This window comes from Mustelus asterias, chromosome 26 (assembly GCF_964213995.1).
Source record: "Mustelus asterias chromosome 26, sMusAst1.hap1.1, whole genome shotgun sequence".
Classification (NCBI taxonomy): domain Eukaryota; kingdom Metazoa; phylum Chordata; class Chondrichthyes; order Carcharhiniformes; family Triakidae; genus Mustelus; species Mustelus asterias.
The window spans coordinates 3,953,533-3,980,456 of NC_135826.1; the positions used below are offsets into that span (position 1 = coordinate 3,953,533).

The 26,924-nt window shown below is 46.9% G+C and overlaps 1 protein-coding gene across 1 annotated transcript; it reads right to left on the reverse strand.

Moving 5' to 3' along the window:
* Positions 1 to 752: 752 nt before the first annotated feature.
* LOC144479717 (E3 ubiquitin/ISG15 ligase TRIM25-like) lies at positions 753 to 21,883 on the reverse strand. Its single transcript, XM_078198747.1, has 7 exons — positions 21,320 to 21,883; positions 21,137 to 21,232; positions 18,646 to 18,879; positions 17,732 to 17,925; positions 14,190 to 14,336; positions 4,510 to 4,658; positions 753 to 1,297 (listed from the first exon to the last, which is right to left on the reverse strand). The coding sequence occupies exons 1-7, from the start codon at positions 21,881 to 21,883 to the stop codon at positions 753 to 755; spliced, it is 1,929 nt and encodes a 642-aa protein (XP_078054873.1).
* Between the last annotated feature and the right edge of the window lie 5,041 nt (positions 21,884 to 26,924).

Here is a 26,924-nt window from a genome sequence, read left to right on the forward strand (position 1 = left end):
GTTCCGGATGTCTGGGGGTCTCCACCCTCCCCGGAATTAGCACAGAGGGCAGTGGGCAGTGTCAACGCCCTCACAAGGCTGGGCAAGCATGCTGGAAACCACATCCATTGCTAATCGTACGCTCACCTCCTCACCCCCTGTATTCTTTTTCTGTCAGAACTGCAGAGGATTAACCTCTGAAATTTACTCCAAAGCACAATCTGAATTCTCGGCCTACCGCAGGGCATACTGTTCGTCTTAGCTTAAAGGGATAGCGCGCTCACACCTCTCACTGAGGTACATGATATGGAAACAAAAGCAGGAAATAAATATACCAGGTACCCAGGTTCAACAGTAACTTCCAAAAGAGAGTTGGATAAATACTCGATGGGGGGAAAATGTGCTGGGCTCTGGGGTAAGAGAAGAGGGTGGAATTATTGGGCATAGCTATGACTGGCTGAATGGTCTCTTTCTGTGCTGTAATGTTCTACGATTGGAACTTATAAAGAAAAGGACGACCCTTTAGAACTGAGATGAGAAGGAATTTCTTCAGCCAGAGGATGGCGAATCTATGGAATTCATTGCCACACAAGGCTGTGGAGGCCGGGTCATTGAGTGTATTTAGGACAGAGATAGATAGGTTCTTGATTGGTAAGGAGATCAAAGATTACAGGGAAAAGGCGGGATTGAGAAACTTGTCAGCCATGATTGAATGGCAGAGCAGACTCGATGGGCCGAATGGCCTAATTCTGCTCCTATATCTTATGGTCTTATTATTTGAGTGCACATAGGTTCAGTGATGTGGTAAAGTCACCAATCTGCAGGGCAGGATAGAGCGCCTCAGTGAACGTTTGCTCCTGGAAAGTGTGTACCAGGGTGAGCTTCCTGTTGCACACACTGTAAAACAAGATTGTTCCAGCCTCAAAATCCACGTACACCCCCACCCTGGAAATATTGCCCACCGTCAGCTTGGTGTCATTGTCATCGTGAAGGGCCAGGACAGAGCCCACCAACGAGTAGAGACACCACGACTTGGGGTTCCTCCCCAGTAAGCACTCGGTCCCCTTGCCCCTGCGGCTGATGCTCCGGTAACAAAGCCCGACTTTCCACACACCGCTGTCTCCCACCACTTCCACCTCCCAGTAGGAGCGGCCGGACTTCACTCCCTCGGCACACAGCAGCTGCTGGCAGCAGTCAAAGCGCTCCGCGTTCTTGGGTAAAGACAGCCTCTTGGGTGACAGAGTCAGAGAGCGGTTATTGTCAGACAGAATGAACTGGGCGTGAGCCGTGTCCAGATCCGGGGTCAGCCTCTGTCCGTCTGTGAATATAAGCAAATGTGTCACTGACCTCTGCTGCTTTGGCCCTGGGAGACAGTCTGTGCACATATCCAATCAAACTAACCTTGCACTGGGGTTGGATAATTGAATCATATTTATCTCATTAAATTAATTTAGACCAAGAAGTGCAAAGGTAAAGTGGGAGATGAGATGAGATTATAACGTCACACAAGATGGACAGCACAGAAACAAGCCATTCGGCCTGTGCAGTCTATGCTGGCATTGATATTTCTCCTTGAGCCTCTTCTCTCCCTTCCTCATCTCAATCTATCAGCATAATAAGCTCAACAAACCTCTCCTTAAATCATCTCTATTCCTCACCTTAGGGTATCGTGTCCCACATTCTCACCACACTTTGGATAAAGGAGCTTCTCCTGAATCCGCAATTGGATTTCTTGGGCACTTAGCCTCTATTTAGCCTCTTTCCCACTGCAGGATCTATTCTCTCTGTCTCAAAACATTTGTTGTTCAAAGGGCTCTATTAACTCACCCCTCATTGCTCAAGAGGAATGCCAAACCTTTTCTGCGAGATGTAACCTCGCACATCCTGGTAAATCGTTTTTGTACCCTCTCCAGTTTCGCCCTTGTTAAAAAACTTATTTGTTCAGAGGATGTGGGCGCCGCTGGCTGGGCCAGGATTTATTGACCACCCCTACTTGCCCTCTAGAAGGTGGTGGTGAGCTGTCTTCTTGAACCACTGCGGTGTAACATAGAAACATAAAAGATAGGAGTAGGAGGAGGCCATTCAGCCCTTCGAGCCTGCTCCACCATTCATCACGATCACGGCTGATCGTCCAACTCAATAGCCTAATCCTACCTTCTTCCCATAGGTACCATACAATCCATAGAATCCCTGTAGTGCAAAAGGAGGCCATTCGGCCCATCCTGTTTGCATCGACTCTCCGACAAAGCATCCCACCCAAGCCAATTCCTGCCTATGCATTTACCATGGCTAATCCACCCAATCTACAAATCTTTGGACACTAACCAGCAATTTAACACGGCCAATCCACCTAACCTGCACATCTTTGGACTGTGGGAGGAAACCCACACAGACACAGGGAGAACATGCAAACTCCACACAGTGACCCGAACCCGGAATCGTTGGAACTGTGAGGCAGCAGTGCTAACCACTGTGCCACTGTACCGCCCTATACACCCACAGTGCTGTTAGGGAGGGAGTTCCACAGAGACCAGGCTCTCACACACTGCTCTAACTGTGGCTGAATCAAGGTTCAATGTAGTTTTTAATATAACTCTTTACTTTTCTCTATCTCTCTGGAAATGAACTCTAGTTTTTGTGATATCCTGATAAACCTGTGTTACTTATACTGAATGTTTGTATTTCCAGATCCTGTTGCCGCTTTTGAAATCCAGGCTGACTATTCCTTTTTGTATTTTTGGCTTCTGGATATTTTTCCATTGTCTCCTTCATAGGGAATTCATTATTTTTCCGTACCAGCTGTCATCAGCCCACAGAGTTTATAATTGTGTGTATTTTAGGAACGCCATCCAATATAATTCACTGAAGGAAATGAATAATCAGAGAGGACTGTTTGACTCCACAAATTCATTGATTTTAAAAAGGGGAATGTGCTGATCCAGATGTCACCATTTTGTGTGTAGCTTCCACTTTAACTCAAGAGACCATTCCTACATGGAGCTTACTGATCCTGTTGCTATGTTACGTTCATGTATCCTTCTTTCTTTACTCTTGTCATTCTACTTAAAATAATTCTCTGGATTCACTTTTATGCTTTTTCCAGGTTCACAAGTTTAAGTTTATTTATTAGTGCCACAACTAGGCTTACATTAACACTGCAATGAAGTTATTGTTGAAATCCCCTAGTCCCTACACTCTGGCGCCTGTTCGGGGACACTGAGGGAGAATTTAGCATGGCCAATGCACCCAACCAGCACGTCTTTCGGACTGTGGGAGGAAACAGAGCACCCGGAGGAAACCCACTCAGACACGGGGAGAACGTGCAAACTCTATATAGACAGTGACCCAAGCCGAGAATCGAACCCAGGTCCCTGGCGCTGTGAGACAGCAGTGCTAACCACTGTGCCACCGTGCAACAAAAGTCTCACCGATCTTTCCATCACCCAACATTCGGGATCAGTCTCCTCCCCCTACTCTGTGTTACCTCCAACGATTCAATCTCTTCCATGTCTTAGTGACACACAGTGGGCACAGTTCCCAACCTGTGGTCCCACCAGAGCACTGTGGGTTTTGATTATAACTGAGAATCCTACAGGACAAAAGGAGGACATTGTGGGCCAGCCTTACTCTTTGGAAATGCTAGCTGATTATTTCCACTCTTCTGCCCAATCCTTGGAGTACTGCAAATGTTCCTAAAATGTTTGTGCAGTTCAACATTGCGTTGGCTTTGGTGGTTGTTTTTAGTACCAGTTGGTCTTGTCTTCTGGGTAATTTCCATCTTTAGCCTCAGTTATTTCAAAAGCATGTGAATGATTTGGACCCTAGAGTCTGGTGGGTTACATGTCCTCTTCCTGTGCCCTTATGACTCTATATTATGACCCAAACATATCAATATTAGCATCACTGCTCATTTTGATATATTAATGACCTGGACTTGGGTATCTCTCTCTCTCTCTCTATCTTTCTGCATCCTGACAGAGCTTAGGTTTCATTTGTCTCCGTAGCTAATTATTTCTGAAACAGGTTGCTAGTCTGTCGCCAGGGGCTTACACAACAGTTTGAGTGGCACATACTCACTCTGGTAAACTAAGAGGCAATTTACCATGGCCAATCCGCCTAACCTGCACACCTTTTGAACTGTGGGAGGAAACAGGAGCACTCGGAGGAAACCCACGCAGATGCGGGAAGAACAAACAAACTCCACACAGTCACCCGAGGCCGGAATCGAACCCGGTTCCCTGGCGCTGTGAGGCAACAGTGCTAACCACTGGACTTGGGTAAAGGCAGCATAAATACATAGTTAGCAGATGGCATGGCCGTGATAAACAATAAAATTAATAGTTTCAAAAAGGAATTGGATATTGACTTGAAAAGGAAACATTTGCCAGGCTATGGTGAATGAGACTAAGTGGATGACACTTTCAAAGAGCTAGCATGGACATGATGGGCTGAATGGCCTCCTTCAGTACTGTAAGATTCTGTTATTAGAAAAACAGTGCATCTCATGATCACTCATTTTGTCTTACTTACACAGAGAGATCAGCCTGTCTCTGTCCCTCTTCACCTGGGAAACCAGCTCAAAGTTTTTCTGTGTGTGATTCTTTATCCGATCCAGTTTAATTTTATCCAGGCAAGGCCCAGGATGAGGGGATGTTAATGGCTCCGATGCATTCTTTATCCTGAAACATTAACACAAGTTATTCAAACGAGTAATGACCAACAAGAAAGAACCCACTGGACCAAGAGATCTATCCCACAGCTGTGATATCTCGTACATTACAATATATAATCTCCCAGGAGAGACGAGGAACCAGATTAAAAAACTGGACCAACTTGGAGGGTAAATGTAGAGAAAAATGCCCTTTAACCCCTTAGACAGACAAACCAAGTTCAGCAGCTCACTCTGGTCATGATAATTTTATGTTGTGTCTACCTTATGTTGGTGAAATGGTTACTGGCGAGAGGGTAAAGGTGAAACCTGGATTATCAAGTATTGTTTGCCCTCTTTTCATTACACAACTGGCATTTATATAGTGGCTTCAATGGAGTCACAAATGTCCCAGAGAGCTTCATGGGAACGTCATTGGGTATGAGGAGATGTCAGGAGAGGTGACCAAATGCTTGGTCAAAGATGTAGGTTTTAACGAGCTTCTTAAAGGAGCAGAGAGGATTGGAGGGGGAATTCCCACACTTGGGTTGGGAAGGCAGCTGAAGATAAGGTCGCCAATAATGAGGTGAAGGAAATTGAGGACGCGGTAGAATTGGAGGAGTGCCGAGTGGCCGTAGGTTTTTAGGGCTGATGGAGCTTACAGAAACAGGGAGGGATGGGGGTGAGGAATCTGAACATAAGGATGATAAATTGAAATTTGAGTATCGGGGTGATGGGTGGCACAGTGGTTAGCACTGCTGTCTCACAGCGCCTGGGACCCGGGTTCAATTCCGGCCTCGGGTCATTGTCTGTGTGGAATTTGCACATTCTCCCTGTCTGCGTGGGTTTCCACTGGGTGCTCTGGTTTTCTCCCACACTCCAAAGTTGAGCAGGTTCGGTGGATTGGTCATGCTAAATTGCCCCTTAGTTTGTCAAAATGTGTAGGTTAGGGGGATTCGTGGGGTAAATATGTGGAGTTACGGGCATGGAGTTGGGGGGTGTGGGAGGGCCTGGGTCAGATACTCTGTCAGATTGTCGGTGCAGACTCGATGGGCCGAATGGCCTCCTTCTGCACTGTAGGGATTCCATGATAAGATGGTGAAGAGATTCCAGGCAGCAGGATGGTTGGAGTGTGTGACAGTACTGGTGATGTGGCACGTTGGTGAAGTGTGGTTGATAGATGATGGTCCTAGGATTTGGAGCACCAGAAATAGCTTGTAGGAGGCAAGGAGGAATGTCGGGATTTGGAATAACTGAAGAAGCGGTTCCAGAATGGTGGCTTTAGAGTGTGGAAATGGTGGAAGAGGAGTGGATGATGGTGTTAGGATGGAGTGGAGAGCGTGCCCACCTTACACAGGTGAGACTTTCTGTCCCTCCTCTAGCTGACCAATGGAGTGCTGTGCCAATATGAACCATTCCCATGGACATGCTCGGTTCAGTGCACAGATTGGTCAAAATCTGACTGAATGATGAACAGGCTAGAGGGGCTGAATGGTCCAGTTCTTTTGTTCTTATGTCACCTATCTCCAAATCACTACGGGATTAGTGGGTGGATCAACGTGAGAGCATTAGGGTGGGGGTGGGGGGATGGGGGCGAGAAGGGTGCCGCTGGGTGTGGGGGAGTCAGAGACCTGGTCATTGTGGGCCATGTGTGAAAATCGCTTTGTTTTCCTTTGAACTGCGTGAGTGGGCTGAGTGGAGGTAGATTTTAAACTATCATTCTCTTTAATGGTTGTAGGCGGTAGGCTGCAATAGACAAGATCATGTGACATGAGCTGGAGCATCAGATTGTCAAAGTGCTGACGTTATTTCTGTTACTAGGAAACCACAGACCCTATGAACATATTTCATAACAGCACTCTTGAAATCTTCTGCGCATTACACTGTCTGTTACAGGGATATGAAACCCACGGGGATGTCATAAAACACATCAAGGCAAGAATTTCACACTCCCCCATACCCTGGGAGTTTGTGGGGCAGGGAAAGGAGGAGTGTGAAATTGTGTGGAGTGGATTACCTCCGGGTCCTACCCATCCCAACCTGGTAGTGATTTTACACTGGGAGGGGCAGGGTCACAGACAGGAAATCCGCTCTTGCCCCAATTAAGCTCCCCCCACCCTAGAATCCCTACAGTGGAGAAGGAGGCCGTTTGGCCCATTGAGTCTGCACCGACCACAATCCCACCCAGACACTATCCCCGTAACCCCACATATTTACCCTAAATTCACCCTCAATTTTGAGTCATGGGGGGGGTTCGTGTCAGCTCAGGGGAGAAATGCCTAAATATAGGTAGTTAAATCTAGGGTTGAATAGGGAGGGCCGATGCCTCCATCAGAAACCCCTTTTCTGACTGGGGTGCCCTCCCCTTCAGACCTGGTGAACTCCAGACCGCCCACACCCCGCAGCCTATCCCCCGAGATCCCCCGTGCCTGCTTGTGACTCCCCCAGGCGTTGCCTACTCTTCCCACCCTGGGACTCCTGCCAGATTTAGCGCCAGACAGCTCCCTGCAGTGGTCTCTTCCGGCCACTGCAGCGCTGTGTCTGGAGGGACTGAAGAGCTGCCAGCCAATCCGATTGACAGTCCAATGCAAGACTGACTCCCAGGTGAGGGATGGAGTTCGTGCCTTTAGCCAATCAGTGCTCGTAATATGGCACGGGGCTGCTGCAGTCGGCGGGAATGTGTTTCCTGCTGACTCTTCAGATGATGGGGCTCTGGCCCCTCGCCATGCTGAAAATTCAGGCCCATGTGTTACGCGACTGTAACACTCTTTGGCATGATAATATAGAACGCCCTGTCTTGAACACCAATAGCTTAATTTCCTGAAGCGTTGGCCAGTAAAGGGATCAGCAATACAGATAAGTAGTAAGGAATCCCCACAAGACCGATGAAGAAAGACAGAACAAACACGAATAGAAAATGATCTGAATATGGTCGCCAACTGGGATTAAATGTATTCCTGGATGTTTCATCACACAATCCTCCCCCACGCTCCAGCCGTTAATCGCCAACACATCCATCCCTGTGCCGTACTGCTTTCCTGCACCAATTGGAAAGCAAAGACTCATCACCCAACCGGATAACTGTCAGCCAAGCAACCTTTCCCCATTTTCAATGTTTTTTATATCTGGTAAAGAGAAATGTTCAAAGACAAAATAAAATAATTTTTCAACTCCGGCTGACTTTTCTCCAGAGTCGCACACAGCGACTGGAGATTGACTGTCAATGCCTGGAGACTCCAGGCCAATCCTGAAGGATTGGCAAATCACCTGAATAATGTATGGGAATTCCCATTAAATACAGGGATTTATTACAATGTGTAAGACTATAAGAAATAGGAACAGGAGGAGGCCATTTGGCCCCTCAAGCCTGCTGCACCATGCAATAGGATCGCGGCTGATCAGACATTCCTCACATGCACTTTCCTGCCCTTTCCCCGTAAACCTTGATTGCAATATTTTAAATATTAATTTATAAGTTGTGTCATTTAAAATCCAATGGCCTAAAGAATTCAAGAAAACTATTCCAGCTGTCTCAGGACATCTTGCAGTGGACGAGGCCTCAACCAGACCTTATTTTCATGTCCGAATGCCCGTGTCAGGTGGGAGTTTGACAGTTGGCACATCGATATTCTTGTTTTTACCAGTATGATGGACATCTGATCTACAATGAATGTGTGCACTCTGCATAGGCTCAGGGGGCCAAATAGTGGCTGAAATACTATGCCCTGCATGGTCAGACCTCTAGGCCCGAGGCCGAATCCAGACCACAGAACGTCAATGAAGAACCGGGGTTAAGGATTAGAAAATTGATGATCACACGGAGGGGAGTTTCCTCCTGAATTTCAGTGGTGATGTGTATTTAACACCAGATATATGAAAATAAGAAATCAAATCCAATAATGACTTAATTATTCTGAATTGGGACTATGCAAGTGCCAGAGGCAAATCAAAGATGAACATAGTAAGGTCATTACTGTCAGATATCGTCTGCATAAGATTTGAATAAATGTAAATGAGTTCTGTTAATGTTACTGCCACTTACCTGGTTACCATTGAATTGAAGCCCTGTAAAAAATAAGACTGAATATGTAAATTTACAAGGTATAAGATCAGGAGCTGAAATCCTTGCAAACACATCAAGAATTCATGCAAGCAGATGAGTTTTTATTCATGATAAAAATGTTCCTGATGACAGAATGTAAAGTGTAGGTCAGAATTGCATCCCCCCCACGAGAGCCTGTCTTCTTACAATAGAAGCACTTATTCTATTCCAAGTGTGAGTTACAGTTCTGTTGTGACATGTTAATTCCTGCTGTGGACGTACTGAGCCTGCAGAACTGGCCTTTTATAATCGCAAACATGTATGAACATTTCATGATGCATCACGTGATTTGACAACTGATTTATTTATATTCAGAAACTCATGGATGGTGGGTTCGCCCCTTAGAATATTCCTACTATAAAGAAACATTCTGAGTATTTTTAAATAGCCCCTTACAAATCTACCTTTGCTTCTCTACTGATCCTTGCACCTCGGTTAGTTCCTGAAGCGATGCTAACGACCATGAGGGCAGCATAGAGACCACATTCAAAGGAGATTATACAAAGGCCATCGACATTTCAAAAGTGAGACCTGGCCACTGGAGTCCACTGGTCTGCTAGGGCAAAGGATCCGGTAACTTTCGATTCAAATTCTTAATGGTTGGAACATTAATAATCTCAGGAATGCAGACAAAGGAATATACACCCTTTGTCAAAAGCCAAAGTGGAGAGGTGGGAGTCATGTCGAGCTGGGAGAACCAGTTATTCTGTGCTGCAAATCAGTTTACAATCTTCATCGAACAAGCAGCACCTCTGAAAAGGGGTTCTGCCCAGGTTTGAATGCTGGGCCTCATCTACACTGTTTCGACTGGAACCTCTAAGCCATCGCACCTTTCTCATCGGGGAAGTCATCTCGACTGGAAATGTCAATTATTCAGCATCAGTTTGCAGCCTGCTGACCTCAGTAAAGGAATACACTGGAGTCTGGGCTCACTTGAAACAATAATTCTCTATTCTGTGGTCTTTGACCTGTAAATCTTTCTTTCTCTATCCCCTTCTTTTACAGTACGAGTGAAAAAGAGGCTATCTTGCAACCCCTTCTTGCATTTGAGCATGTGCAAGTAAACTAACCCTTTGAGTTTACCCTATCTTGAATTTGATGTGGGATTATTAAATTGGATCACACCTAAAGTGAGGGATTGGGAAATACGCTGTTTGTGGCTGGAGAGAGAAATCAGGGCTGTTTAAATTAAAACCTCCTCCTCTACGCAACAACTCTTAAGAGCAGCAATGCCGCAGACTGGATGGAGGTCAGGCCATATCATGTAGCAGCAGAAGTAGGCCATTTGGCCCATTAAATCTGCTCCGCCATTCAATGAGATCGTGACTGATCTGATGTGATAATCCTCAACTCCACTTTCCCGCCTTATTCCCATAACCCTTGATTCTTTTACTGATGAAAAATCTGTCTATCACAGCCTTGAACATACTTAACGACCCAGCCTCTACAGTAAAGAATTCCACAGAATCACTCCCCTCAGAGAAGAAATTCCTCTTCATCTCAGTCTTGAATGGGCAACCCCTTACTCGGAGATCATGCTCTCTGATCCTAGACTCTCCCACAAGGGGAAACAATCTAGGTCAGCATCTACCCTGTCAAGCCCCCTGTGATAGTTTCATTAATTTCATGAGATTAATTTTAATGTCAGTGATTATATTAATTGAATTTAAATTCCACCAGCTTCCATAGTAGGATTTGAACCCATTTCCCCAGAGCATGAGCCTAGGCCCCTGGATGACCAGGCCAGGGACATTACCTCATTTAGGAGGAAGACATAGTGGCAAAGTGAAGACACCGATGACTTACCCGATGTGATAGAAAGATATAACAGACGTGATGGAACCAACGGGCGGAATTTTACCAGCACAACTGCCTGGGGTTTGTACGATCCAGCCAACGAGGCCCACAGAGAATGCCGTTATCCAAGCCTCGCTTGCCCCCGGAATTGGGGCGGGCGTGCCGGTAAAATCCGGCCACTGTCTCAGATAGAAGGGGAAGAGTGAGGAATGAAATCCTCCAGAGCTGTTACACTGCCAAAGGCGGGCAGTGCCCGAGAGCAGCAGTTACTGAAGGGAAAGGCCATACTTGGCATTGATGTGGCACAAAGATTATTTCACCAAAATCAAAATGGGGATCGCTCATAGAATCATAGAAACCCTACAGTACAGAAAGAGGCCATTCGGCCCATCGAGTCTGCACCGACCACAATCCCACCCAGACCCTACCCCCATATCCCTACACATTTACCCGATAATCCCTCTAACCTACGCATCTCAGAGCTCATATAAGAGTGGGTGACCTGTACGCTCTGCCAAGTTCCTGATCATGTACTGATTGTGAATGTTAGTCCAAGTGGGGGTGAAGTTCTTTCCAGTGATTTTTATAATGACACCATGTCATGCTACTTGATTCTGTGCAATATTTTAAAGCTCCGTCTTCCTGCTTGCTTTAATTGGGAAAAGGGGTGTGTTTTCATAGAATCAGAGTCGCTACGTGCATAAGGAGGCCATTCGGCCCATCGAGTCTGCACCGACCACAATTCAACCAAGCCCTATCCCTGTAACCCCATTTATTTATGCTGCTAGCCCCCTGACACTAAGGGGCAATTTTAGCATGGCCAATTAACCTAACCCGGACATCTTTGGACTGTGGGAGGAAACCGGTGCACCCGGAGGAAACCCACGCAGACACGGGGAGAATGTGCAAACCCCACACAGACAGTGACCCAAAGCTGGAATTGAACCCGGGTCCCTGGCGCTGTGAGGCAGTGTTAACCCCTGTGCTTAGTTAAATTATTGGCAATTATAATACGCCTCATAGATTGACACCACCTGCAAGGACAGTTAAAAATGAAGGTCTGGATTTTATGTTTCTGAAGTGGGCAAAGTAACAGCAGAGTAAGTGTAATCAGTGAGGTAATACAAGTGTAGTCAAACTCTCATAATTAATAATCCCAGTTTCCCAAACCATCAAGCCTGTAAACCACAAGGGACTGTGAATTATTCTAATTGATTTAATTAGTATCCAGGTTTAATTAATTCGGAACTTCAAAAATGTTAACCTAGAAATTGTAAGTGAGTGTGGATTATTCTCTATTGTTAAGTATCCTCATTACCCCATGACTTTGCTGTTCCCCTGGTCTGCATTATCTCATGGGCAGGATTTGTGGAGACCAGTGAGATTGGGAGCGGAGGCAGGTGGGCACAGTGTTTTGCAGTGCTGGCTGCTGTCCTGGCACACTGTGGCACCTTCCTGATAATTAAGGTCAATCAAGAATCAGTGCTCAGAGACTAAAGTTGGCCTACAGGCCTTGCTCAGAGTTGGGAGCTCTGCAACTGGCTGGAGGCTGCCTCCTGACAAGAGGGCCGCGGTGATCCATAGGGGCTTTGAGGCCCTTTGCACCTGGTTACAGCTGCTGGCTGGCCTGGAAGAGCGACCTTTTTCTGATTGGATGGATTTTAAGAAGGGTGGGGGGGAGGGGGGGGTATTGGTCCCCTGCCCACCCAGTAGGGAGGGGAATGGAGGATGTCAGCCCCTCAGGGAAAGGAAGACTTGCCCCCTCATGAGCTGCTGGCCAATCTTATTGCAGCACCACTAGTGGGCATTATTGGGTCAACAAGGTAGGCCTCAGGAAGAAGTATCATGGATACCAGACAAAGGAAAGTCAGGGTCTTCAGTGAGGAGTTTTTGGGGGATCTTATGGAAGAGGGCTGGGTTTCGAATGCAGGGGAAGACACAGTGTGGTGAGGTGTGGGATGTGTGGTTGTATGATCTTGTCTGCCCTGATGCAGACGTGTCACCTTCCAAAGGAGGTATCAGGCTTTCCTTCCTGCCTTCTCACCAGAAAAAGCAGTGTGTCCACTCTCCTCCACCTTCCATCGCCAACCAATATGGTGGTGGAGGCTTTGACTGGCCAATTAAGGGGACATTAAAGGGCCTCAATTCACTTAAGGTTGGGGGGGGGGGGGGGGTGCGGTGCTGTGAGTTGGCAGTTTCCTTACCCATCCACTGTATTAATCAAGGGTGGGTGGGAAAACAGTAGGCTAGCCATCCAGCTTATTGTACCCCTGCCACCACACCAACCCGCCTGTCTCTATGCCCTCCCGCACCTCAATCCTGTCCCAAAAGAACTACTGGCCGTCCAATAGAGCAACAATCATACAAAATGAGTCCATGTTGCTCCGCAGCTCTTTAATCCCCGGAGAGGGGGCGGTGCCCCAGTGCAGCATCTGGTAAATCAGCAATGTTGCTGTACCTATACTTCAGTATTCTCCACCCTGAGTCAAAAGGTCGTAGGTTCAGGTTCCATGACCATTGATGTAAAAACTTTGGGATAGGCCAGCAGGGCTGAATGGCCTGTTTGTATGCAGCAGATTCTGTGTAAATTAGAATCATAGAATCCTGTAGAAGGAGGCCATTTGGCCCATCAAGTCTGCACCGACCACAATCCCACCCAGGCCCCATCCCCACAATCCCATGCACTTACCCTAGCTAGTCCCCCTGACACTAAGGGGCAATTGAGCCTGGCCAATCCACCTAACTGCACATCTTTGGACTGTGGAAGGAAACCAGAGCACCAGGAAGAAACCCACGCAGACACGGGGAGAACGTGCAAACTCCACACAAAAAGTGACCCGAGCCAGGAATTGAACCCTGGCACTGTGAGGCAGCAGTGCTAACCACTGTGCCGCCATTTCAAGTCAATATTTATCCCTTGACGAACATTACGTAGAGCAGATGATCTGGTCATCTGCTGCTGTGTGTCCTTTCTGGGCAGAAATTGGTAATTGAGATTCCTTCATTATAACAATGATTACGTTTCAATTTGCTATAAAACTCTGTGGGACACTGGGAGGTTGTGAAAGGCGTTATAGAAATGCAAGTCTTTCTTTCAACAATGCACTGTGATAAGGGGAAGGATCTCAACAGTACAAACACCCTAAACCTTGGAGAAAGGATTGACAGCAGCGGGGAAGCTAGAATCATAGAATCCTAGAGCCCATCGAGTCCGCACTGACCACAATCCCATCCAAGCCCTATCCCCATAATCCCATGCATTTACCCTAGCTAGTCTCCCTGACACTAAGGGACAATTTAGCATGGCCAATCCACCTAACCCGCACATCTTTGGACTGTGGGAGGAAACTGGAGCATCCGGAGGAAACCCACGCAGACACGGGGAGAAAATGCAAACTCCACACAGACAGTGACCCCAAGCCGGGAATCGAACTCAGGTCCCTGGCGCTGTGAGGCTGATACCACAAAGTTGCTGCCATTTTCTCAGCAGGAAGCCGTGACTGGATCAGGAAGTCTGGACTCCAGGGTGTGGCCTGGTCTCTGTCCCAATTGCCCTGTGGGCGTGGTTTCTGTGTTGGGCTTGTGGGGCCGGGCAGTCATCCCGGTAATGTCTCCCGACTAAGTGACAGCCACATGAAGCACACTGGATCTGCGGGACATCACGGAGTGCCTTTGCTGAGGACATTTGTGGGCTGCTGAGGTTTGAAATGTCGTTCTCTCATGATCCTTTCTTCCAGCCAGGAATGCAGAATAATCAGCAAGCAACTCTGCAGCTCTCGCCTGACTTTCATAATCAGCGCAGCAGCCAAGCTGCATCACGAAGGATGTAAACAGCCAGGTTAAGCAGCTAGCACAGGGTTGACTCACTGCGTGCTGATAGAAAGCAGTGAGAGGTGTTCACTGATCAGAAACAGGCACTTATCCAGCAGGGGTCCTGCCTCAGTTCTGAGGCACTCTGATCCCCCAAGGAGCGGCTCACAGTCAGCGACAGCTGTCGGAGCTGAATTAACCCCATGTATCAGCTGCGTCCGTGCAAACACACTGCTAGCTCTTGGGAAGATGGAAAAGCGATCCACAACCCAGATTTACTGAGTAAAGGATGAGCGGTCGTCCACACTGCCCGGGTGGCTAACCCTCAGGATTGTCTCCCGGAGATAAAAGGTTAATCTCACAGACACCCCTGTGAACAATCCTTCAGATAAATCACTGGGACATCATGGCAAACAAGTGAGTCTGAATAGCTGCAAGGTTGAAATGCAGCCCTGGTGATGTGTCCTCCTCTAGTACAGCAGAATGGACAGGGTGGGATACTGACCAGAGTGGACTTTGCATATTGTGTGATGTAATTAAACCTCACAGCCAGAGTCACCATGGAGAGTGTGGACACTCAGTGGCATCTGGAGCCTGTCCCGGCATCAGTCATAGACACAGAATTATAGCATCATAGAATCCCTGCAGTGCAGAAGGAGGTCATTTGGCCCATCGAGACTGCACCATCTCTCTGACAGCATATCTGACCCAGGCCCTATCCCTGTAACCCCACACATTTATCATGGCTAATCCATCTAATTTACACCTCTTGGGACACTAACAGGCAATTTAGCATGGCCAATCCACCTAACCTGCACATCTTGGACTGTGGGAGGAAACCCACACAGACACGGGGAGAACATGTAAACTCCACACAGACAGTCACCCAAGACTGGAATTGAACCCAGGTCATCATAGAATCCCTATGGTGCAGAAGCAGGCCATTTGACCCATTGAGTCTGTACCGACTCTCCAACAGAATATCTTATCCAGACCCTTTCCCCCATTTTATCCCTGTAACCCCACCTACAGTCTTCCTAACCTACACCTCTTGGGACACTAAAGGGGCAATTTAGCATGGCCAATCCACCTGACCTGCACATCTTTGGAGTGTGGGAGGAAACCAGAGCACCCAGAGGAAACCCACAGACACGCGGAGAATGTGCAAACTCCAGTGTCAACCAAGGCTGGAACTAAACCGGGTCCCTGGCGTTGAGAGGCAGCAGTGTTAACCACTGTGCCACCATGCAGCTCCGTCCCTCAGAGATACTTGCACTGCTGCTATAGAAGCTGGGACCTTAGGACTATCTGGAGATTGGTTAATGACAACCTTGAGCCAGGGGTTATAGACATGAGTTCCATATATAGTGCCTTGTCCCCATTACATTTGAGAGAAAAGTAGCACAATGGTATTGTTACTGGGCTAGTAATCCAGAAGGCATGACTAATGGTATAGGGACAAGAGTTCAAAGCTGACGACTGTAGCTGGGGGAAAAGGCTGGATTTAAGTACAATTCATTCCATAAACTGACAATAAAAAAATTGATCTTAGTAATGGTGTAACTACTGTTGTTGTGAAAATCCATCTACTTCACTGAAGTCCTTCGAGGAAGGAAATCCGCCATCTTCCCCGGTTGGGCCTACATGTCACTCCAGACCCACATGTGGCTGACTCTTACCTTCCGTCTGAAATGGCCTGGCAAGCCACTCAGTTGTATCAAACAGCTACAGAAAAAAATCTCAGAATAAAACCAGACAGAGCACTTGGCGTCAGCCAAGGAGCAAATAATGAAATATTCTGCCCAGACAATCCTGCAAAATCCTCCTTACTAACATCTGGGGAGTTAGGCCAAAGACAATGGGCCTTAACATTACATCTCTACTGGCACTCCAGGACTAGCCATACCCTATCAGTACAAACTAGCATGTCCCCAGAAATGAGGAAGATTGTCTCGGTATGTCCTATATCTAAATCAAATCCAACCCAGCCTATTTCAGCCCCATCAGTCTTCTCGTGATCATCAGTAAAGTGATGGAAGGGGTCATCAATGGTGTTGCCAGGAGGCACGTACTTACTGGAGTCACAACTGACAAAAAAAAACATTGTGGTTGATGCAGACCACAAGGGAACATCACTGCAAGAGTCCCTCAGGTTAGTGCCCTAGGACCAACCATCTTCAGCTGCTTCACCAATGACCTTCCCTCCATCATAAGGTCAGAAGCGGGAATGTTGGCTGATGTTTGCACAATGTTCAGCACCATTCGCGACTCCTCAGATACTGAAGTAGTCCATGTTCAAATGCAGCAAAATCTGAGCAATATCCAGGCTTGGGCTGACAAGTGGCAGGTAAGATTCAAAGAAGAAAGAACAATACAGCACAGGAACAGGCCCTTCGGCCCTCCAAGCCCGTGCCGCTCCCTGGTCCAAACTAGACCATTCTTTTGTATCCCTCCTTTCCCACTCCGTTCATGTGGCTATCTAGATAAGTCTTAAACGTTCCCAGTGTGTCCGCCTCCACCACCTTGCCTGGCAGCGCATTTCAGGCCCCCACCACCCTCTGTGTAAAATATGTCCTTCTGATATCTGTGTTAAACCTCCCCCCCTTCACCTTGAACCATCGCACCACACAAATGCCAGGCAATAAACATCACCAACGAGAGAGAATCTAACTATTGTCCTATAACATTCAATGGCATTACTGTTGCTGAATCCCCCACTATCAACATCCTGGGGGTTACCATCGATCAGAAACTGAACTCGGCCAACCATATAAATACTGTGGTTACAAGAGTAGGCCCAAGGCTGGGAATTCTGTGGCAAGTAACTCACCTCCTGATTCCCCAAAGCCTGTCCAACATCTACAATGCAAAGACAGGATTGTGATGGAATACTCCCATTGGGAGCACCACCAATTCCAAGATCCCCTCCAAGCCACTCACCATCCTGACTTGGAAATATATCAACTTTCCTTTACTGTCATTGGGTCAAAATGCCGGAACTCCCTAATAGCACTGCACTCCAAGAAGGAAGCTCATCATCACCTTTTCAAGGGCAATTAGTGATGGGTCATAGTGTTAGCCTTGCCAATGATGCCCATATCCCATGAATGAATAAAATAAACCACTTCCATCCCATGACATCCAAACCACCTGATCAGTGCAAATTTGATAATTATTCTAGCATTTGTCTTTCTAGATTTTCATTTCTGTTCAATCTTCATTTCTGCCCATGGGTTAAGCTTTAATTTCACAGGAGTTATTACTCCCTTCAAATAAAACGCAAATGATGCTTGCCTTAAAACAGGCTTTGTAGCTGTTTGGAAAGCAAGTATCTATCTGCATCATTACAGGCTGCTGCTTGCATATCAGTGACATATTGATACTCTGAGGCCTACCTGGTCCATAAAGGGCATTGTAATGTGTACAGAGGACCAAAAGACTCTTGGAGACCAAGCAAATGATCTACCATACCCTTGCTGATGAGAGGTGAAGGTGGTGGAATTTTTGGCCTAAGGCAATTCATCTGTGAACTCCTTCCACATTTGTGGATGGCAAACTTGCTGATGCTGCAGAGATCAGCAATATGAGACTGGCAACACATTAACACTGAGAACAGTGGCACCATAACAGCCTGCGGCAATGGCTGTGGGCAGCTCTCACTGTGCCTGCTGGTCTTCAGAGCACATTTCTGACACACCATCTTCACTTAGACTTAGCCTGTTACAGTGTGAACACAGCACAGCTAGGAATATATTAACAACTTGTCCTGTGCAAATTCAAAACACAAGTGACTACTTGAACAGGATTAAAGCTGATCGTGTATCTTTTATAATGTAAATATTAATTATATGAGCTGTTTAAACCGCACATCGCACAAATAACATAATATTACCTATATAAATCACACATTACCTGTGTAAATCACTTTATCTGTAAAAATCACACTATGGCGGCACGGTGGCACAGTGGTTAGCACTGCTGCCTCACAGCGCCAGGGGCCCGGGTTCGATTCCCGGCTTGGATCATTGTCTGTGTGGAGTTTGCTCATTCTCCCTATGTCTGCGTGGGTTTTCTCCCACACTCCAAAGATATGCAGGTTAAGTTGATTGGCCATGCTAAATTGCCCCTAGTTTCAGAGGGTTAGCAGGGTAATTAGATGGGGTTATGGGGATAGGGTTTGGGAGGGATTGTGATCAGTGTAGACTTGATGGGCCAAATGGCCTCTTTCTGCACTGTAGGGATTCTATGATTTACCTGCGTAAATCACACATCACCTATAATGAATTGCACATTACACATCACACGTTACCTGTATAAATGCAAGCTTCTCTTTCTTCTGTGAAAGGTCAGTGAGATTGACCAGACACATCTCAAAGAATTTAATTTCCTTTTCCAGTTTCCGGACGTGGGTGTCAATTGCTATTGTCACGCGACTCTGCTCCTTATCCAGACATAGGAAAACATCTCGCTCTTCATTCTCAATATGCTTCCTCAATGCATCATACTTCTCCTTCACTTCCCTCTTCGTCTCTGTTATCAGACTCTTAAGAGATGGGTTAGCTCTGGTTATTCAGTAATTAATTATGTCTCGTACATGTCACATTACACACCACTCTAACTATCAAACTAAAATTGAGATCACCGGGCTATTGAAAGAATGAAGTGTATATAATGGGATTGATCCTTTCCTCTTTCACAGGTAGCAACATGCTTGCGTACCCCATTGCCATGCTCAGATAGCTATTCTTCATGTGCAACTGTTGATGGGCTATTTGACTATAATGGGCATCACAATCAAAACCAATCTAAAACAAAATAGAAGCAAATACTGCAGATGCTGGAATCTGAAACAAAAACAGAAAATGCTGGAAAAGCTCAGCAGGTCTGACATCTGTGGAGAGAGAATAGAGCTAACGTTTCGAGTCTGGATGACCCTTCGTCAGAGCACAACCCACTGTCATCCAGACTCGAAACCAAGGGTAGCACGGTGGCACAGTGGTTAGCACTGCTACCTCACAGCTCCAGGGACCCGGGTTCGATTCCTGGCTTGGGTTGCTGTCTGTGTGGAGTTTGCACATTCTCCCCATGTCTGTGTGGGTTTCCTCTGGGTACTCCGGTTTCCTCCCACACTCCAAAAATGTGCGGGTTAGGTTGATTGGCTGTGCTAAATTGACCCTAAGTGTCAGGGGGATTAGTAGGGTAAATAAGTGGGGTTATGGGATAGGGCCTGGGTGGGATTGTGGTCGGTGCAGACTCGATGGGCCAAATGACCTCCTTTTGCACTGCAGGGATTCTATGATTCTATTCTCTCTCTGATGTGGAGATGCCGGCGTTGGACTGGGGTAGGCATATTAAGAAATCTCACAACACCAGGTTAAAGTCCAACAGGTTTATTTGGCAGCACTAGCTTGTTGGACTTTAACCTGGTGTTGTGAGACTTCTTACTCTATTCTCTCTCTCCACAGACACTGTCGGACCTGCTGAGATTTTCCAGCATTTTCTGCCCCAAAATAAAACAGTCATTGTTTGAGTTAATGCACCAGTTCTCAGGGCGAATTATCAAGTACAATTTGTTAGAGTATGACAAATCAGAAATGTAACTTTGGTTGCAATGGTATCAATGACAACAGCATCCGTTCTGTGTCTTTGACACAGCCATAACGTCCAGAGCACACTTCACAGGGACGGAAGGAAAAGTAAACAAAGCTGGAGAGGTAAGGAAGGGGAAGCAAAATCCAGGGCAAAAGAGGAGAGTCGCAAAGGAGGTCGATTGTCAGGGAGCGAGAGAGGGAATTTCACCAAAGCGTGACACTGGATGTCGGGATGCATGCTGTGGATTGTGAGGTGAAGGGTCGCGAGTATGTACAGAGGTCAGAGGAATGGAGAGTTTAGGGTGAGTGATGGGGATAGGAGAAAGTGAGGAGTGCAGGCCCTTTTCAAGATTTAAACACAAAGAGGAGATTTTAAAACCTTATGCACTGATAAACGTTGAGGTCAGTCAAACGAGGTGAGTGGGACTCGGTATAAGACAGGATTGGCGGAGGAGGTTGTGGAGGAGGAGAGGAATAATCTAAAGAGGAAAGGTTAAAGGTTTGGATATCAGATGGGGGGGGCGTGGGGGGCAGGGGGTGAATGTGAAGGTGACCGATGTTATGGAGGTGGAACTGGGCAGTCTTTGTGATGGAGAGGATATGGAACAGGAATCTCACTTTGGGTTGGAATGCAAGCCAATGTGGAGAATGATTTGGTTCAGTTCCAGACTGGAAGGGGGGGCTACAGTCAGTGGTAAAGCGACCGGAGCTTGTGTCAAGGGTTTTAATCTTCTTAATATTTGGTTGACTGACTTTCCAGATCCTTCAGATGTCGGATCTTCAGGAATGTTTTGCTTACTTAGGTGGATTGGCTGTGCTAAATTGTGTCCCAAGATGTGTAGGTTAGATTGGGAAATGTGTGGGGTTACGGGGATAGGGTGGGGGGTAGGGCCTGGGTAAGATACTCTGTCAGAGAGTTGGTGCAGACTCGATGGGCCGAATGGGCTCACCTGTGCTGTAGGGGTTCTAGGATTCCAGATTTGGCCTTGGGCAAGAGGGCGAAACAGAAGGTCTCCAGAGACAAAATGAGTGACATCATCACAATTGTTAGAGATGATATGGCAGGGAGGTGGGGTGGGGGAAGGGGGGGGGGGGGTGCGGTTAAGAAAGTGGGAAGAGGTATGGAGATTATTTCAGAGTCAATAAACTGGAATTACCCGAGCTGAGGCGAGTGACAACGAAGGGGTTAACTGCAGAATCCAAACTCACCTGAGTGTTGATCTTCTGAGTGTGAAGGTCACGGAGAGAAGCCTGAATGGAGGCAACATTGTGCTGGATGGTCTTGAGTTGATGTTGTAAATTATCCTAACACAAAACAGCAGACATGGAGGCACGTTAGTGTGAGCCCCCTGGACAGCAGTGTAGGGGGGCAGGTTAGTGAGACACACTTACCCTCAGCTCCTTCTCCCCTTCAGCGATGCTGCCACAGCGATGGTCCTTGTGTTTGCCGATGAGGGTACAGAGAGTGCACACACACACTTTGTCATCCTTACAGTAAAGGTCCAGCAGTCTCTCATGCTCTGAGCATTTCCACACGGACATGTCAGTGGATGTGTCCACCAGGGGGTGGTTTTTGAAAACCCCATTGCCAGTGTGCAGCCTTAGGTGGAGGGGACACATGGAGGCTTCGCATTTCAGGCAGGTTTTGACGGCTGCCTGCTGTATGCGGATGCAGTAACTGCACAGGACTCCAGCCTGAGCTCTCTCCAGGGACAGGTAGCCGCCGCGCCCCTTGCCCACTCGGAAGCTCCTCTGCCCAGGGGGCTGGACCCCCTCCCCTGCCCCACACTCGGGGCAACTGGCAGGGTCAGAGCTCCACTCCGGCCAGCACTCCTCTATACAGGGGCGGCAGAAGCTGTGCTTGCAGGCCAGGGTGACTGGCTCGCTGTAGATCTGCAGGCAGATGGAGCAGGTTAACTCCTCGTCTAACCATTGCTGGGAGGCAGCAGTTGCCATGGCTGAGCCCGGAATAGAACAGAACAGAACCAGGGGCAAGTTTCCCCCCCCCCAATCTCAGCCAGCGCCTGCTCCAGCCAGACTGAATCTCAGCAGTGTGTTACACAGAGATACAGGGATTTGCTTCTTGCGCTGATGAATAATAAATAACAGCGACCTTTCAAAAATAAAAGAGCAACTTCCACACAGAGGAAACCACTTTCAGAGCCATTGACTTGCACAATTCCTTGCTTGGGCTGCTTGCTGCGCAGAAGCAGGTTTAACCATTTCCAGACCCAATCCAGAGAAATCCACGCCTGGTTCTGCATTCCACCCGCCCCCCCCCCCCCACCCCAATATAAATTGGGTGCGCACACACCCACTTAGTGGTCTCCTCCCACCCTCCTTCCCTTCCTCCTCCTATATTTATTTATTAATCACAAATAGGTTTAAATTAACACTGAGATGAAATTACTGTAAAAATCCCCCAGTGGCCACACTCCAGCGCCTGTTCGGGTACACCGAGGGAGAATTTAGCATGGCCAATGCACCTAACCAGCACGTCTTTCAGACTGTGGGAGGAAACCGAAGCACCCGGAAGAAACCCACGCAGACACGGGGAGAACATGCAGACTCCGCACAGACAGTGACCCAAGACGGGAATCGAACCCGGGTCCCTGGCGCTGTGAGGCAGCAGTGCTAATCACTGTGCCCCTCTGACGCCCTCCTCAGATATATTCTGCTCTCTGCTTCAGTCACTCCCTATGACAGCAGCCACTTTCACATTCTTTCAGGGTAAAGAGATTCTGGGACACCCATTGCTGTATGTGCTGGATTTACCCAGCCACAAACACTAACTGTTCCTCTGAGGCAGCAGGCTGTAGATTCTGGTCCACTTTCAGTGGCGTCAGCACAGCATCAATTCCAGCTCTCTGCTGCTGGAGGTGCCCATGTTCAACCCTGGCGCCCCCCCCCCCCCCCCCCACCCCCGGCAAGGGGGGGACAGAGAAGATCCCCAGACATAATTTTTAACTCAAGCAGAAGAATTCTCCCCAGCCTCCTGGCCAATATTCATCCCTCAATAGACAGGACAATAGATTATCTGATCATTGCGGTACTACTGTTTGTGGGATCTTACTGTGCATATATTGGCTACTGCCTTTCCTACATTACATCAGTGACTGCACTCTCGCACCGCATTGGCTGCAGAGTCCCTTTGTGATTGGGCCCTGATGAGTGTCTTTCTCTACAACCACCTTATCAAAGGTCTTCACCATTTTAAAGGTTATTCTCAGACCTCCAGCCTGGGAATTTTTCCCACTTGATGCTTTCTCAATTATAACAGCCATTCTAACACTCAGAAAGCTCGACACCATCCAACCCACTTGATCACCTTCCATCACCTGCAACATCCACTTCCTCCATCGCCAATGCACAGTGACAGCAATGTGTGCTGTCTGCAAGATGCACTGCAGCAACTCACCGAGGCTCCTTCAGCAACTGATGCACGAGGACACCAAGGTCTCATTGAGTATCCATCTCTCTTAATTTGCACCCATTCAAGTAATAATCTGCCTTCCTATTATTGCTACCAAAGTGGATAGCCTCGCATTTATCCACATTATACTGCATCTGCCATGCAGGTGCCCACACATACAGCCTGTCCAAATCACGCTGAAGCATCTCTGCATCCTCCTCATAGCTCACCCTCCTATCCAACTTTGTATCATCTGCAAATTTGGAGATAATACATTCAGTTTCCTCTTTCAAATCATTAATATATAATGTGAACAATTGAGGTCCTTGCACAGATCCCTGCAGAACCCCACTAGTCACTGACTGCCAATCAGAAAAAGACCCATTTATGCCAACTCTTTGCTTCCTATGTGCTAACCAGCTTTCTATCCATCTCAAGACATTACCTGCAATCCCATGTGCTTTAACTTTACATTGTAGTCTGTTATGTGAGACCTTGTCGAAAGCCTTCTGAAAGTCTAACTAAACCACATCCACTTGTTCTCCTCAGTCAACTCTACTAGTTACATCCTCAAAAAATTCCAATAGATTCGTCAAGCATGATTTCCCTTTTGTAAATTCATGCTGACTTTGTCTGATTATACCACTGCCTTCCAAATGCTGAGTTATGAAATCCTTGATAATAGACTCTAGCAACTTCCCCAGTACCGACGTTAGGCTCACTGGTCTATAGTTCCCTGTTTACTCTCCACCTCCCTCTTTGAATAAGCCCATTCCTGGATCAATAATCCCAAGTAAGAAGTCTCACAACACCAGGTTCAAGTCCAACAGGTTTATTTGGTAGCAAATACCATAAGTTTTCGGAGCGCTGCTCCTTCGTCAGATGGAGTGGAAACATTTCCACTCCATCTGACGAAGGAGCAGTGCTCCCAGTCCAACGCCGGCATCTCCACATCATCAATAATCCCAATCCAGGGATCAATAATCCCAATCCAGGGATCAATAATCCAACTCCTGGATCAATAATCCCAGTCCTGGATCAGGAGTCCATAGAGATCAGCGCTGAGTGAGTGGGACATGGTGAGAGATCAGATATGAGCATCAGAGATTGGACAAGTTGCAATGTATAAAGGGTGAGGATTGGGAGGCTGAACAGGAGGGAACTGGAGTATATTCAGAGTGGATGAATATAAAAGTATGAATCTGGAGTTGCTGAAGAACGTGGGGGATTTTGAGCAGTAGATTGGTTAGATAGAGAGGTGGCTGAGGATTCATGATAGGAACACAGGAATGTAGGACATAAGAGCAGGTGTAATCCATTCAACCCCTCAAACCTGCTCCACCGTGCAACTAGATCATGACTGATCTTCTACCTCAACACCATTTTCCTGCACTATCCCTGTATCCCTTGATATCTTTAATGAATAGAAACCCATCAAGCTCTGCCTTGAACATTCTTAATGACTGAGCCTCCGCAGCCTTCGAGGTTAGAGAATTCCAAAGATTCACAATCCCCTGAGTGAAGAAATTCTTCCTGCTCATCTCAGTCTTAAATGGCCTGCCTCTTATTCTGAGATTGTGCCCCTTGGTTCTAGACCCCTTACCCAGAGGGAACATCCTTCCTGCATCTTCCCTGTCGATCCTTGTACAAATTTTCTATAGTTTAGTGAGATCACCTTTCATTCTTCTAAACCCGAGAGAATATGGGCCCAGTCTCCTCAACCTCTCCTTATAAGACAACCCTGCCATCCAGGATTCAGAATGGTGAACCCATGTGGCGCTCACTAAATGGAAAGTATATCCTTCCTTTGGTAAGGAGACCAAAACTGCACACAATACTCCAGGTGCAGTCTTACAATTGCAGCAAGACATTTTTACTCATGTACTCAAATCCTCCTACAATAAAGACCAACTTACCATTTGCCATGGAAAAAGTCTACAACTACCCACATGTCACAGGATGCACTTACCATACAGCTGAGCTGCTATGCCTTAACTTTACAGATTATTCATTGTAAACTGGAAAGTAGAATTATTCACCAGCTACTTACCAATAAACTACTTTCCTTTGCCAATGTTATTCTTTATTCCTGACATCATGTTTTGGATTCAGCCTATACTCTGCACCCATCAGCCCCTTTTTATGTCCCTCTCCACTCTTCCTCATTCCTGCTGCTCTCCAATTAATGAATTAATGTTTTTACATTCATTCGTGGAATATGGGTGTCGCTGACTGGCCAGCATTTATTACCCATCCCCAGTTACCAAGGACAGTTGGGAGTCAACCACATTGCTGTGGGTCTGGAGTCACATGTAGTTCAGACCAGGTAAGGAAGGCAGATTTCCTTCCCTAAAGGACATTAGTGAACCAGATGGGTTTTTTCGACAATCAACAATGGTTTTATGGTCATCAGTAGATTCTTAGTTCCAGATATTTTTTATTGAATTCAAATTCTACCATCCACTGTGTCGGGATTCGAACCCGGATCCCCAGAACATTAGCTGAGTTTCTGGATTAATAGTCTTGTGATAATACTGCCAGGCCATTGCCTCCCCAATGATTGTTTTTTAAAAATTAATTAATGCCTCTCCTCACCATGACTAAACAAAGAGAGAGTCGGTTGGATTAGCAACTCAGTTCAGGGTTAAGAAGGATATCAAAGCTATGGAAACAGTACAGGCTGAGACAGTGGCCATGGTGAGGGAGGGCAGTTAATGCTGGGGCATAAGATTGTTGTAGGTGAAAAATACCTCTGAGGCTAGTCCGAGTCAAAATACAGTCATGCTTTATTCTCACAAGCTTGCGGGAGAACTTGACCCCTTGAAAGCGGAAGCCAAAGTTCTCCCTGAACACAGAAAAGTGGGGATATATATACAGCATGGCTTCTAATACTGGTCACGAATCAACCCCAGACCAAGTCACGACCCAAACATACAATTTACAACTGCTGGTCACGAAGCAAGCTCCAGACCAGCTACAAATCAAAAATATAGCTTCTGGTCACGAAGCAAGCCTCAGACCAGTTACAAGTCAAAAACTTATTTACAACTTCTGACCATAAACCAGTGTATCTGGCATTCTCATGTCACGAAGCGCAAGTCTTCTGTTTCCTGTTCTTCCCGCGGCTTCCCTTTGAAGTTACCGGCGCACTTGCAGCTGCCCCAGCGGGAGTTCCTCTTCAAACGGCCGTATCGCACTCCACATCTTGCAGCTGCCTTCTCCGTTCAAATCACACACAAGCTTGTAGGAAAGGTAAGACTTCACAAACACATTCACATTTACATTTGACTGTCTATCACTACAAGAATAAAAGTTTAAAGAATGAATAACTTGTATTAATGTCAGAAGCAGTATAAACAAGGGGATTAACCATAATGAAGGGTTATGCTTGTGATATATTCAAGGTACAAAATCCATTAACCCTTTAGGTACAAAATCCATTGAGTACAAAAAACATTAACCCTTTCCTTTCTTCAAGATGATGAATTCAGCCTTCCCATAGCTCATCTGAAAGTTAATGGATAGGGATACAGATTCAAACTGGGAACAAGCTGCCTGTGGGGCATAGAGGACCAAATTTGTCAT